The sequence below is a fragment of the Typha angustifolia genome, chromosome 8 (genome assembly GCF_048772165.1).
Source record: "Typha angustifolia cultivar Huaian chromosome 8, ASM4877216v1, whole genome shotgun sequence".
Taxonomy (NCBI): Eukaryota; Viridiplantae; Streptophyta; class Magnoliopsida; order Poales; family Typhaceae; genus Typha; species Typha angustifolia.
Window position 1 is genome coordinate 14,139,914 of NC_133246.1, and position 15,225 is coordinate 14,155,138.

The following is a 15,225-nucleotide window of genomic DNA, read 5'->3' on the forward strand; positions in this document are numbered from 1 at the left end:
TACATACATACATACATATATCACATAATGTCTTCAAAACACTAAATTTGGAGCCCGAGCTTAGCTCTAATATTATTCAACTTTAGAAATAGTTAATTTTACCTTATAAAAGCTTAATTTTAAAATTTAAATTTATCTGTATTATTTATTAAATAATCTAATTAATTAGACCGAATATAATTTAATTATACTAACAAATTTTAAACAAGATTAAAATAATTTAGTTAATTAAATTGAATATAATTTAATTATATTACTGAAGTTTTAATAAAGATATTACTGTTGGAAATCTCTTATCAAGATTTTTAAAATGAGTCTAATATTAAATTATTTAAGCTATTTATTAAAAAAATTGTTTTTATTTTGTGTCACATAATTTAGATACATTTAATTAAAAAAATAGTGATTTAAAATTACTCTTGAAACCGATGAATATAGGTCTTTTATAAGATGTTGATGAGAATTTTCTAACTATATACTTTTTTTTTTTAAATAATAATATTTAAAATTATTAAATAATATATATATATATATATTAATTAAATAATAAATATAGAGCCCTGTGCACCGGCTCTTAGGCTCTTATATTTGGAGCCCCTATTTTGGGATGCTCTTAACTGACTTCGAAATCTTTGTTGTCTAGTGAGAACTTTGTCATAATAGATCTCATTTCATCCTTTAACTGGGCGGTGGTCAATGATTCAAGCATGCGGTTGCAGGCAACCAACAGGGGTCAGAGGAATCCACTCCAGACCCACCGAGAGGAGCATCAGTTCAATTAACACACTCACGAAAAAGGTTATAAAAGTAATCAAATTCGCCTTCGTTGAATGATTATTCTCATGTGAACGTACTTCATCCGGCTCATCCAATCTTTCGTGTCCTTGCCTGTCTAGAAGTCCAAACAGAGTATAATGGCGCGTCATCATCGGGTGGCGGCGATAATGCAATCAGAATCTTTGACCTGCCAAGATTGTGTCAAAATTAACAAGAAATAGGGGTAGTGGAAACGGGAAAGAAACGACAACTTCTAGCAGATTTTTCACTTGCACTTATAGGTCCAACGTTGAACACTGTAAGAGGAGTGGCAGAAACAGTCTCTCTTGATCTTTCAAAAAGAAAAAGTGAACAAAAATATCATGATAACTTGAGCTGTTTTAGAAAATTACTTGCACATAACAATGCCACATTTACTGTACACAACATCTTCACATCTGTTTAATAGGAACAGTGGGTAGATCATCCAGGGACTAATATATTCCTAAGCTTTGAATCTGACGCCAAATGTTTCGGAAAATTGTATCAGCTTTCTAACCACGTCAAAGATCCCATGATCAGAAGTTTGCTCGGCAGTTCACCGGCACATGGTGCAAGGTATGTGATCTTCTTCCTGTCAGCAACAGTATTGGTAAATAAAGATGAAAGGACTATATCAGCAGCAAAGGATTTAACTTCATCAATACCTCTGGATGTCTATATCTGTGACATAGATAAACCCTGCCACATTGCTGCGTTGAATTTAAAGGAATTGTTAGGAAAAAAAATTTGGAGATAATAAAGCACGAATCATAAGTATACAGAATACAAATTATTTTTAAAGAGTTTCCCCATCTGGCAGAAAGATGACGGCTGTATAGCTAGCATTTGCATTTGCATTTGCCAGGCAGCTCTTTGAGCTTAATGGGAGCTTGCCTAAACTTACTTATGGTTTACCTTTAAATATAAGCATTACTGATCAACACAGCCAAGAACCAGTAGGAGAATTGAAAAGGTTCATACTGGTACTATTCCACTAAACTGACATCAGAGCAAAAATAACTTCACAGAAAATTGTTTCAGTTCTTTATGACCCTTTTAACTCTACTGTTTACCAAGAAAGAGAAGCAAGTGTACAGGCTAACAAATGTCTCACACCACCAACTCCAGCCAATTAAGGGACAAAAGTTATCATCAAATTTCACATTATTTATGTCCCAAAATCTGACTGCTTTCATACAGAATATTTATGTCCCAAAATCTGTGACTGCTTTCATACAGAATATTTATGTCCCAAAATCTGTGACTTCTTTCATACAGAATATTTATGTCCCAAAATCTGTGACTTCTTTCATGCAGAACTTATTTATCTATGGCGACTCTCGTGGATGTTTTCTCACGCAATTATAAATGAGTTCATATTTTTGCACCCCACTTATGTAATACAAGCATGAAAATTAAGTGACAGATAATTGCTAAAATGAGCCCTCTGACATTTACCTGGAAATAATTTGATCAGATTCCTTTGCATAAGAAACAGCTAGAACCTGATGGAGCAAGTCACGATTTATGTTAACTGCCACTACTCGAGTAGGGTCTGCTACAGGATCCGCACCAATTGGGAGTGCTGAACGAGGAGCTTGTGGACCCCCACCAATTCGGTAAATTGCAACATCACTAAAATTGATAATATTTGAATGTGGAGACAAATCGTTCGCAAGGCCATAAAAGTATTCCTGTAAAAATACAATTTAAATTTCAAGTATGACATAGTCTGCAATATTTAAAAGGAAAGGAAGTCATGTAGGGCGGTGAAATATTATTAAGCTTACAGAGAAGATTTACAGAACTAAATTACAACATATTGACCTCATTCAGCTATGATAAATCCAGAAAAGCAGACCTTAGCAACTGCAATAAGTTAAAAAATTCTTGAGATATTCTCATCATACTTTCTTAAAAAGAAGCTTCTGAAACCTATTTAGCTATCAAGAACAAAAGGAACTGAAAATTTACGTATTTTATGACATTAATGTATGCTTGCTTCATGTATAATGGCGTCATTCCCTACAGTCTGAAAAAAGGTTGAATGTTTTTTTCAGATACACAAAATGTCACTTTATAGAGTTCGTAAGGAAAAGGTCAGAGCAGTTGGCCGTAATTATATCTAACTCATGCAATATGTCCGGATTAAAAAAAAAATCTTAATTTGACATCAATTCTTCATCGACTAGAGCAGATATAATAGCACCAATGCATATTGTACTAGCTTACTGCAGAATTATTAAACATCACTTTTTTTTTCATTAGTTAGGTAATATATAGTATTTTGAAGCTGGCCACTAAGTTGTTAAAATTCGGTTTCACGTTTAACTTCAATTTTCAGCCCTCGCCCCAATTAATTCATCAACTAAATAAACAAAATTATTTTACCTTATGTATACAAGAGGAATGAGGAAAATTGTTCCATATATTTGACCTTAGGCCCAAATTTATTGCTTACCTTGATTTTACAACTTCTGGATTTCTGGCGGACCTTCTGATTTCTCAGTACAACACCTCCTGATTTATGAAGTTTCACCACATCCACATTAGACTTGCTCTTCAGTACATCTTTCAGCACGCTGCAAAGTTTCTCCTGCACAAGACACACTAAAAGCCATGGACTAAAGGCTTCTTAAGAAAGTTCCCAACCAAAATAGATCTAATGTTTGCCCATCGATGACATTTCAAGATAGGAAATATTGAAGCAGATACTACATATTTATGTTGTTAATCCATATGATAAAGCATGCTCCATATGTAGTTAAATCTAATGCAGGACTTTATGTATATTTGGATTTTATATCTGTTACAGATAAAATAGAGTTTATAAAAGGAACCCACCTGCCCTAAGACCAGAACCACATTAGCTTTGAAAGTATCAATTGCATGAAGAAGCAACTGCACACCAACAAAGATGCTAACAAATAATTAACCTGCACATATATTAACTGTCCAACTTTGTGTATAGAACTATGCACTAATAACAGTAGTACCTCATAACCAAGGCCTTCTACCCATCCCATGGTGTTGATCACCATACCTGCAGCTCTAGATTCAGCATTGCCAGAGAACTGTCTCTCTAGTGTTTGGGCAAGCTCCTTTGTGAGAACCTTATAGAGTTCTCCATGAGAACTGCCAAGCGAACACAGTTAATATATTAAAATACTAGGTTTCTGAGGAAAAAAAAAACAAACAAAAGACATGCACACATGAATATTCTGTTACCCTTTCTTTTCTGTAGTCTAGCAACAATACAAAAGAAAATCCAACACTGTATATTTGCATAATACAATAAAATAGTCACCTGGGAGTTGTGTGCCCGAAAAAGTACACAAGGGGCATCTCCAAGGGGATTCCCTCCACTGCATCTATAGGCATCTCAACAGGAGTAGCAGCAATACATCCAGGTAAAGTGATAGACCCTTGACCAATATCCAAATCTACAAATGTAGGTTTCCAGCTCTGCTTGCAGGCCCAACTGAGAAGCATCCTGCACAAGGTACTTTTTCCGGAATCTGTGGGTCCAACAACGATCACTCGAGGACCCTGAACACTAGCGATGTCAGTGCTTGAGCTAATAACACATTTAGGTCGCTTATCTTTTATCAAAAGCATATAATTATCCCTCCCTCTTAAATCATTGTGTTCATTATGTATCACATTTATAATGTTATCATAATAGGTGAAATATACTAACTAGCCACATGAATAATGACAGTATTTGCCAACTTTATAGAATGAACATAACTGAAGAAATCCTGCAGCTACTATAGTTGGAACAGGAATACTACCTGCGAAGTATCCAAATCACTGCCTTGCGATGCCTTAGCACGAGCTCTTCGTCCATCAAGTATGGCATGCACATTTACATAGCTCACCATGGGCGTCTAAACTAGCCATATAATGGAAAACAACAACAAAAACCAATTACAAATCGATACCGCCATAATCATATACAAAAATAAACCAAATTAGGTAAAATTCACCTCATCTGCTACATATTCAACCTCGCTAATTCCTTCCAATTCAATGGTCGCACCATGCCAAGTAAAAATCTGAGACATAGGTTTTCTAATTTGAGTTAAGAATTGGAGGAATGGACCAATAAGAAGAGAAGAATGGAGTCAAACCGCGATCTTGCTACGAGGAGGGATTGGGAGCCAGTTCTGGGGCGGCAGCTCGGTGCCGAATAATTCGGCGGTGCCAGAGAGGAGGCGGGCGCGGAGAGGAGAGTCAGGGCCGACCTCCACTCTCAACTCGCTCTCCTTGTCAAGCTTGAATTGGCGGGGTTGGGCTAGAGTAGGGGCTTGGCCGGACGCCATGGTTGTTGCTTGTCAAGCTCCAAAACCCTAGCGCAAAAGGTTTTGGGTGTGGATAAAATGATAGAAAAATAAAGAGAATGGAATAAAATAATCACTTCTAATCTTTGAACAAAATCTATGCTCATCAAATCCACCACTTTGCAATTTAGTTATGCCAAAATTCACAACTTGTCAGCCAAATATATTTCCAATTCAGATTTTAGAGGTTGAATTGTGTTAGTTGATTCTAAAAAGCTTCTCCAAAAATTAGAGGACTGAGTTATCCTAGATGGACAGAAAATCCAAAATTAGTAAATTGTCATTTTAAACACAAGTCTTCACATCCAACAATAAAGGAACACAAGTGTGTGCACTTTTTCAGCACAGATATGTTTACCAAGCAAGTAAAATATAGTCATAACTCAAAAGCTCCTAATGAAAAGCTTAACTATTTTAGAAACATCTCAAAAAGTAAAATAAGATAACTGTGCCAGATGGCTTTACTATAGAACATAAATTTCATGTGTTCACTAGCACATAAAATAAGATATTTTAGTAATATCTAATGAAAGTAAAACTTGAGACATTGAATCACTAGCTGCCTTTCACAACCAAACTACATTATCACGTCTTCTGTTAATCAACAACAAATATTCCACCAAATCTCCAATCAGAGCAAATGCTTAGCTACAATAAATTGGCAAATCAGCGAGCAAATTAAGATGTAAAAAATGATTTGCTACCTACAGTGCTTCTCTCTCACATGAATTTACCAAACATAACGATGTAAATAATAATAGTAATTAATTCTTAAAATACCTCTTTCGACGGAGGACGAGGCTTGCCGATGAAGTACTTAGGGATTCGACGGAGGAGGACGCGGCTACTTGCCGACGGAGGAGGACGCGGAGGCAGCTTTCCGACGGAGACGACGGAGGAGGCGGACGAAAAGGCTGATTGAAGGAGGAGGAGGCGGGCCGGCCGTTCGAGATGAAAGGGATTGGGTTTGGCCTTGGGTGGGTTCGTGAATCAGGCTATATAAATGTAGCCGAGCCTATCGAGTTGAACCGAGCTCGAGCCGCTCATTTTGACACCCCTGCCTAAAAGGTTCAAAAGATATTTATGGATGTGTTTAATTATAGAATTGGATAAGAGGGGATTATAAAGAGAAAACATATTTGTCTTAGTTTATAACATACTATATATGGGATAACTAAACCAAATTACATTATTATCCTAAATTAAAAAATTAATAATACGAATTACTATTTTAAACTTCAATTATATTATTAAATAAATTATATTATATTGATTATCAAAATTAAACATGTTCAATTCAAAATAATCAGAATCAATACCAAAAGTAATATAAATAATATTATCAAAAATAATCACGTTAAATTCAAAATAATCAGAATTAAACCTAAAAAGTAGTACAAATTCAAAATAAGTTAATATAGAAATGCTTAATAATAAAAAATAAATAAAAATCTAAAGTTTTAAATATATTTTTTTGATATATACCCTTCGGAAATATCTTATTTACTTGTACACTTCTCTAAAATCGATATATATAAATATATATACTTCTCAAAATATATATTATTTATATAGATACTAGTACCAGCCGAGAATCAATAATTTAATAGAAAAGACAAAAATATTCTTATCTAAGAAAAAATATAAAAGTCTAGAACAAGGTTAGTTTTATCTTTCTCAAGTTTAAATTGTTTAAATTTTAATAGTTAATTAATCCAAAAATGTATCTAGGCAAAAAGAAATTTAAAAATTTTAAAAGATACACATGCAAATATTTTGTGCTAGGGTTTTGGAGCTCGATAAGCAACGACCATTGCATTTCCTGCTCCAGCCCAATCTCGCCAATTCAAGCTCGACAAGGAGAGTGAGCTAAGGGTGGAGGTCAGCCCAGACTCCCCTCTTTGGCACCGCCGAGTTATTCAACACCAAGCTCCCGGTCCCTCGTCGTAGCAAGATTGTGCTTTGACTCCGAACTTCTCTTCATATCGGTTCGTTCCTCTAATATTTAACTCGAATTAGAAAACACATGTCTCAGATTTTAACTTGGCATGGCATGATCCTCGAATTGGATGGAGCTAGCGAGGTCATGTAGCTGACGAGGTGAATTTGACCTAATTTGGTTTATTTTGGAAATGAGATTATGCCGGTGTTGATTTATAATTGGGTTTTTTTGTTGTTGTTTGTCATTCTATGGTTGGAAAGCTTGCAAGTTATCAGAGAAGAAGGCTTCTTGGACTTGGAGAACAAATGAGCAGCAGATCATCTGCACCCTTGCTCGCAGGAAATTAAATTAATTACTCCTCGAGTACATGCAAATTAAGTCCTCCTCCTCCTGCTTGGATAAGTGCAGGAGAAAAGAATTAAAAGATACTAAAAAGTTTCCATTTGATTTCTATCATTCCTTGTGTTGAAAAATTGATGCTGTTGCATTTCTTCCCCATGGATGGGAACGAAGTCAAGGTCGTAGATTAATTAGCTAATCACGACAGCCCAAAGTTGACTTACAACTCGGGACGCTTCGCATTAAAGAGACTTCGATCTAATGAAATGATTAAACCAATGCCATAATTGTCAACGCTTGGATAAACAGAAGAACAGTTTACTTGGAAATTTGGAAGTAGCTTGGATTTAATGAACATTTAGATAACTAAGCATCTAATGAAATGATTAAAAATATATATAAAGATCTCTCTTTTTACATAATTGCCATTGAATTTCTTTTAAATATTATTATTGTCACTGCATTCTTCAAATGCCATAAGTTTCAATAATGTCTCTTTTAGAATTATTATTATAGTTAATTTTAATATCCGTAAAATATTTCCTGACGTATAGTCATTGAAATTGAAAAATATATTCAAGTGATTAGAATACCCTTCTCTCTTGATATTTTGTGTGTAGAATATTTATCACTAAATTTTTTTTCTTGCAGACAAATAAATTTTGTTTCCTTGTGAATATCGGATAATATTATATAATCTTTGTTTCTTTTTAAGCAATTAGCAAAATGGTATTTTATTAATCTACAATCAATTCTGATGATACCCTTCTAAAACCTTTTATTTTCTTATATACTTCTCTCAAGTTTTTTTTTTTTTAATTTTATTTTGCTTCCGCAAGATACCCCTTGAAGTTAATTAACAATCAAAAGAATGGATTGATTTAATGAAAATATATATATATAAAAGTAGGCATGCTCTATGCAAGCGTTTCGGGAAGGAGATCAAAATTATATAACATGGTTAGAAATATTTTATTTCCTTTTTGTTTGTAAAATGCATCAACATGTAGATGTTACACCAAATCCCTTCTCCAATTTGCGACATACATAAAAGCAAGAGTATATATACTACTATACTAGCCTTTGAGCCCTGCCCTTCTATACCTATATCTAATCGCCCAGAACAAGTAGAACCCGAAGTTGACCACGCTGAGCACGCACATCAACCAGTAGAACCTCTCCAGCTGGTAATGGTTCAAGTTGCTCCCGGACAGCCACGCCTTATGCTCTCCCTTCCCCGTTGCGCTGTTGACGATCGAAACGAGCACCGAGCTGAGGTAGTACCCCATCGCCAGCGACGCCCACGACAGCGACGTCGCCATCGACCGCATCCTCGCCGGCGCTTCGCTGAAGAAGAACTCCAGCAACCCGGCCAGCGTGAACAGGTCCGCTGACCCCAAGAACAAGTACTGCAGCGCGATCCAGAAGAAGCTGATGGGAAGCGGCGCGGTGGAATCCACTAGCCCCTCTCTTTTAGCGACGTTCTTCCTCTTCACCTCGACGAGCGCCGCGACTGCCATGGCGATGATGGAGAGGACCAGGCCGACGCCGATCCGTTGGAGGTGGGAGATGCCCGTTTCGGTCTTGGTGACCCGGCGTGCGAAGGGGATGATTACGTGGTCGTAGAGGGGGGCGAGGATGATGATGAATGTGACGGGGAAGACGGGGAGGGAGGCCGGGGGGACGGCGAGGTGGCCGACGCGGGTGTCCATGGTGGCGGCTTGCTCGACGGAGAAGGTGGAGAGCTGGGCGAGGCAGCAGTTGAGCATGATGGTGGAGACGAAGATGGGGAGAATCTTGAGGACTATCTTGACATCCTCGACCTCTCGTACTGTGCACGCGAAGCAGTCGTAGGTGGCTTGAGGTTGCACTGCTCTGTTTAGGAACTTTAGGTCTTGAGACAAGGAGTCGTTGGTCTGGGTGTTGGATTCTTTGCTGGATTCGCTTGGTTTCGCTGTTGGGCTTGGAGCACGGTCGATGATGGCGTTGGTCGGAGCCGGAGATGATCCACGGCAGCTAAATGCTGTGGCGACTAAGACCTGTGGCGATTAAAAGCTCAAAATAATAAAACAATCACTATTTTTGTAGGTGGCTATTAAAGTTAAATTTAATACGAGAGTCTTTAAACCAAGATATAGGACTTAGATGATTAAATATCGGTAAGGTGTAATTTATAAAATTTCAAGAAATAATTAGAGCGAGTAAGAACGAGTACTACTAATGATTAATTGAGTCAACTGTCAGGGTTCATACCTTGGCTATGATAGTTAGAGGACTCCCAGTCGGAATCTTATTCCTATAAATCCGAGAGCCGGAGAGGAAGACCGGAATGGAGAGCAGTATAGCAATGGTGGATATCCCAAACCCCCATTCCCATCCCTTGTTGTCCTCCACCCACACCACGAAGGTCACGGCGATGAGGGCGCCGCACGACAGGCAGAAAACAAAGTAGTTAAAGAAGGTCGACCGGGCCTTGCGGCCGCGCACGGTGCTATCGTCGAACTGCTCCGCGCCGTGAGCCGGCAGCGAGCCCTTTATGCCGCCAACGCCGAGGGCCGTGAGGTACAGGCCGCAGAAGAGCATCGCCGCCTTCCCGCCGGAGACTTCCTCGCATGGCACTTGTGGAGGATTGCATGAGGGAGGCTTGAGGGATGAAGACTTTGCTTGTATTGTGAGGATCACCAATCCCTATATATATATATATATATATATATATATATATATATATATATATATATATATCAAGATCATGACAGGATATTAGTTAGTAAGTTTTTCTTTTATTAAAAATCAATTATATTATCTTCAAAAAATGCGGAAATATCGGAGATATCCTTATTCAAAAGATCTAAAGAATAATCCTGAGATATAAGTAGTTTGAAATGTTAAAAAAAAGGAAAAAAAAATGAGACTTTTGAAAATAAAAAAAAACTAAAATATTCTTCATTAAAGTTTTCTAGTATTCTATTTTTAGTATTGGTTATTCATGTATTTTAAAGAATATTTCTAGTAATCTAACAAAATATTTCTTGATTAATCTTATTTTCTTTGAGAATGAATGGATTGAGTTAATTAGGGGGTGTTGCATAAAAATTAAAAGCAAAAAAATGAGGGTGGGTCACAAAGGTCACAGGTATATAGAGACGTATGGTCTAAGCATAAAAATATGAGATGCTATCTGAACGTTTCCCTATAAAAACAATTGATGGTCATAAGCTAAAAAGCTACTCTAACGTTTTCTTTTATATTGGCTACTATCCCATTACTGCAGCTCATGTGTTTGACGTCATGAACCCCCCAAATATGGACGAGTCTATCGGGGACAAGCTAACATAAATACAATCGAAAGTCTCAGGAGGAAAAGATGCCATTCCAATCGCCTCCTCCTTCGCGTGGTTACTGTTGCTGGAGTTGTCTTTTCCTAGGTGGGGAGGGGGGCGAGCTAGCTTTAGCCTTTAGGCAATGCCATTCAATAAGCCACTAGGCCTATTCCCCTCGGCCAAGGTTAGCAAATTAGTACAAATTCCAACCAGAATTGCTGGGCCCCGCAGCATTCAATTTTAGGATCATGAGATGTTAGATTCCAATGGCCACATGAGCCCATGCTTAACTCCTCTTAATCTGCCCAGAATCTTCGGATCCATCCACAACGGTTTTCTTACTGCCCATCTTAAAATTGGCAATTTATCTGGGGATAGGAGGACTCCGGATAATGTTATCTACTATTTAAAAAGGCATTTTATTGGATACTTACCGAGAATTCGATGAAAGCACTTATGAGATAGACAACATAGGTGGTGAAGAAGGCATCCGAGAGAAAGCCGCCAAGCAGGCCGAGGAGGAAGGCTGTGCCCATGAAGTTGGTGACGGTTGTAGCAGAGTGAGACGGCGAGAAGTGCATAAAGCCCATCAAGTAGATCACTAAGTTGCTCGCATTGGCTAAGAATGCCAGGTTCTCCATAATCTCCACCACTGATTGAAATCGACATTTTTATATTAATCAGTGAATTGATTTGTAGCAAAATATGCACAAATATATATATATATATATATATATATATATATATATATAAAAGGATTATTAAATTTTATCTAAACTCTAATATTATATTGCATAAAAATAAAAGAAGAATATATTATATTATCATAACAAGAGGGAGGAGATCACACTTATTTTTTGCATTGGCAGATTAAAGTTCCATCTGGATTTGTTATCTTTTGCCTTGTTACTTCCTACTTTAGCCTACTTGCAAAACAAGGGAAATTTAAGCATTTAATCCCTATGGTTCAAAGTAACTATTAATTTCTAGCCAACCATTTGGGACGTCCTTAATTACCTCTATAGAAAGATTATCTTATCTAAAAATAGTGAGAATAGTTTAGTAATTCTATTATTTATTTATGGTGAAAAATAATGGCGCTAGTAAAATACATTTACTTTTAAATAAAAAAGAATCTAACAGTTGTAACTTGATGTTGGACCATGAACTTAAGTATTTAAGTTTGAATTACAAAGAGATAAGCTAAAATTGAGTTAAAACTACACAAGGGTAAACTGTAATTTGTCCTATTTTTGAAGACCAACTTTGCAAGAAAAATTATTTGAGTTAACATAGTAGAAATAGTGAGAACATTCCTTGCATATGAATTAAGAGGTTCTCTTTTGCAAATATACTCTCTTTTGCAAATATACCTGGTCAAATTGGCGGCTATATACCAAAAAAGTAAAAACGAAGAGAAAGAATCCTTCTGAATTCCATGCAAAGGAAAGGAGAGATGTAAGAGTTCTTAGAAGCCTCATCAAGGTAGAAGAGAGGATATAACTTGAATTTTCTTTGGAGAATCTAGCTGAGAGAAAGGAGTAGAAGAAGCAAGAAGAGTATGTAGAGAGAGATTGGTCTGGGTCTGGGACCCAGCAAGCAAGAGAAGAAGGAGATGATCAATTATTTTTGTTTTCAATATCTATCTTTTTACCCATCTTGAGATTAGAATCTTGAAGAGTGTAGAAGAAGAGTACCAAGAACAAAGGAGGCAGCAAGCATGCCTCCATGTTTGCCTTTCAAGGCTGCCCTATTCCTCCAATCCACATAACCCACCCATCTCTCCTCTTCATGCCCATCCTCCTACCATTGACATCAAACCAAAACAAAATTATTAAAAAAAGAAAGAAAACAATTAGAACCCACCTGAAAGGATTAAACAAATTAAAGCAGGATAGAGAGAGAGAGTTAATTAAACCCCAAAGAGGGAAGAAGAAGAAGAAGAAGAAATCAACACACCATTTCTACTGCTTCTCCTGCAACTATCCTTGAAACCTCTATCTTAGAAGATGCAGAGATGCAACGAAGCACCGTTATTTAAAGGAGTGGAGTTAGAACCAGCCTAGCTCTATATGTCCTCATCGAAAAAGACTTCAACTCATATATATATATATATATATATATATATATATATAGACACACTAATTAGTTTTAGTATGCCTGATGTGATTGAAATTTCACACAGAAGGGGAAGCTAATAAGATATGGTCCATAAAAGGGGAGTTAAGGATGATAGATATACTATTCCATGGCTTAATTGACTGACTATATCTTATGGGAGGAAATAAATGGAAGCTCCATATATCCCTTTTATAGCATGGTCGGTGGGTAAATCTTTTGGTTTGCTTTTGCAACAGATAAGGGAAGATATTCTATATCTTTGGAGTATCGATAAAAGTATAATAGGAATAAAGTTATTCCATGAGGTATTCATTTAGCCTTGGACATGTTCATACACATGTAAGTTTGTGTGGTTCTCTTCATGAATCTTTCATACTCCCATTTGTATGTTACTAAGCTTGCCTTGGCTGCCTGTGGTTGGCTGCCAACTAACTGAATGTACAAATTCCCCGGCAATCTGCATCTCATACAATCCTCTCACTCCACAATTTCTTATGTCCTTTTCAAACAAAGGCTAAATTGCATTTCAAGTGACTTACTATCTCTTATACACAAGAATAAAAGCATATAATCTAACCCACAACTATGTGAGATTTACAATCTCTGTGCCTCTGTATGAGAGTACCTTTATTCTTCATGGGTGTGATAGGGTAATGGGTTTGCACTACAGAGGGCAAATTTATAATTTAACCTATAATAAAGAATCAAGATCTATAACACACGAGTATTTTCTGTAGCATATAAGTGGAAAACAACTATTATCAAGTATATATCTAGTAGTATGTGCAAAACAAGGGGAGCTTGAAAGTTAGAAATAAACAGTGGAGAATAAAGAACATTTAAGCTCGTCCATGAGATCAGATGCTTAGTTTTTGTAGTTAAGAAGTGTGGAAGGTGTATTCAAAGCCGCCACTGTTTAACTTGTTCAAAATTCAAAAGTGTTATCCAAATTGAGATTCTCCAATGTTGTCCAGTGAAAAAGTCTTCTCCTCTAGATCAGCAATAGCAATTTATGTGATCATGCTTATTAAATCATGACATAATAATAATAATAATAATAATAATAATAATAATAATAATAATAATAGTAGTAGTAGTAATAGCATTTATAAGAATTCTTTTTTACATGTATATATACTTTTAGCTCATAAACTAATTATAAGTAAGATAAATATTCTCCGATATATAGATTAGACAACTGAATTAATCATCTTAAAAAATGAGTAAGAATAGACTTAAAAGCATGCTCATTTGTTCTTCTGAAAAAACTATTAAATATCACATGTAATACTTACGGGGAGATTAAACCCTTCAATTTAGTAATTTGCTTATTTTACTCTTAACTGAAAATAAAATATATTCACTTTTTTTATTTTATCGTGAAATTTTAATATGTCGTTAGGTCGAGACGGTATTTGATACGTATAAAAAAATAGTTTAAGAATATTTATGTGAAAGCTAAGTATTTTAAGGCATATATATAATAATAATAATAATAATAATAATAATAATAATAATAATAATAATAATATCACACCATCTATGATGTTAAGCATCCTAACAAAGCAACATGTGCTCACATGAATCTAGTAACTTTGGGATTGCTTTATTAGGATTAAATTATTCTAGTTAGATTATTATTTTTTTCTTCTTAATTTTTCTTCATGCAGTTTAAAATTGAAATTAACGTAATAATAGATAATGCAAGAATAAAACAATTAAATGATGATGCCATCAAACACCAAAGGGTTTCTTTCTCCCAAAAAAAATGGTAGGTAAGTAATTATTAAAAACACTTCAGAATATACTAGATGTAAAGAAAGCAAAGTGGTTAGCATCTCCATAAAAATAATAATTTCATCTTTGGTTTAGTCTACTCTTTCATTTATTAATATAAAGCCACTGGAATATTCTTGCAAAAATATTCAAACTTGTATTCATGTGGCACATCACATGGCTTTCTACTTGAAAATTCTACTCAAAATTTCTTAAAAAAATATTAAAATTGAAATTAAATAAGGTTCACATGCTAAGCACTAATGAGTATTATAATTTTTTATTAAGCTCCTTTAATTATCATTTACAGCTTAATCTTACTACTCACAATTAGAGTTGAAACGTAGATTAACAAAATACTATTTAATATTATCCGATATCATATCACAAGAAAACAGAATATATTTTTTTGCAACTTATCCATTAGGAAATATTCAATACATATTTTTTTATCCTCAAAAACTAACTGTGATAATTAATAATTATGGAGCCATTAGAAGACAGCAGTTACAATAATAATAATTTCATTTCAAATATTTTCAATGACAATTATGGTGTGAAAAGAAAAACTATATATTTTTTAACC

At 35.5% G+C, this 15,225-nt stretch overlaps 2 protein-coding genes across 3 annotated transcripts; both read right to left on the bottom strand.

The window, feature by feature from the left end:
- Nucleotides 1-708: 708 nt before the first annotated feature.
- Nucleotides 709-6,130, bottom strand: LOC140766187 (protein CLP1 homolog). 2 transcript variants are annotated; one of them, XR_012105303.1, is made up of 12 exons: nt 5,922-6,130; nt 4,932-5,150; nt 4,788-4,856; nt 4,593-4,688; nt 4,106-4,347; nt 3,795-3,933; nt 3,643-3,699; nt 3,260-3,394; nt 2,257-2,492; nt 1,464-1,508; nt 1,170-1,390; nt 709-964 (listed from the first exon to the last, which is right to left on the bottom strand). XR_012105303.1 is itself a non-coding variant. In XM_073105649.1 (11 exons), the coding sequence occupies exons 2-11, from the start codon at nt 5,121-5,123 to the stop codon at nt 1,303-1,305; spliced, it is 1,299 nt and encodes a 432-aa protein (XP_072961750.1). In that variant the 5' UTR covers nt 5,124-5,150; nt 5,922-6,130; the 3' UTR covers nt 1,024-1,302. The 2 variants fall into 2 exon arrangements, 1 of the variants encoding a protein (XP_072961750.1); XM_073105649.1 differs by lacking the exon at nt 709-964 and having other exon boundaries at nt 1,024-1,390.
- Nucleotides 6,131-8,384: 2,254 nt separating this feature from the next.
- LOC140764172 (protein NRT1/ PTR FAMILY 4.6-like) lies at nt 8,385-12,845 on the bottom strand. Its single transcript, XM_073102581.1, has 5 exons — nt 12,702-12,845; nt 12,440-12,545; nt 11,177-11,394; nt 9,676-10,110; nt 8,385-9,461 (listed from the first exon to the last, which is right to left on the bottom strand). Exons 1-5 carry the CDS (start codon nt 12,702-12,704, stop codon nt 8,499-8,501), a joined length of 1,725 nt encoding a protein of 574 aa, XP_072958682.1. The 5' UTR covers nt 12,705-12,845; the 3' UTR covers nt 8,385-8,498.
- Nucleotides 12,846-15,225: the final 2,380 nt, after the last annotated feature.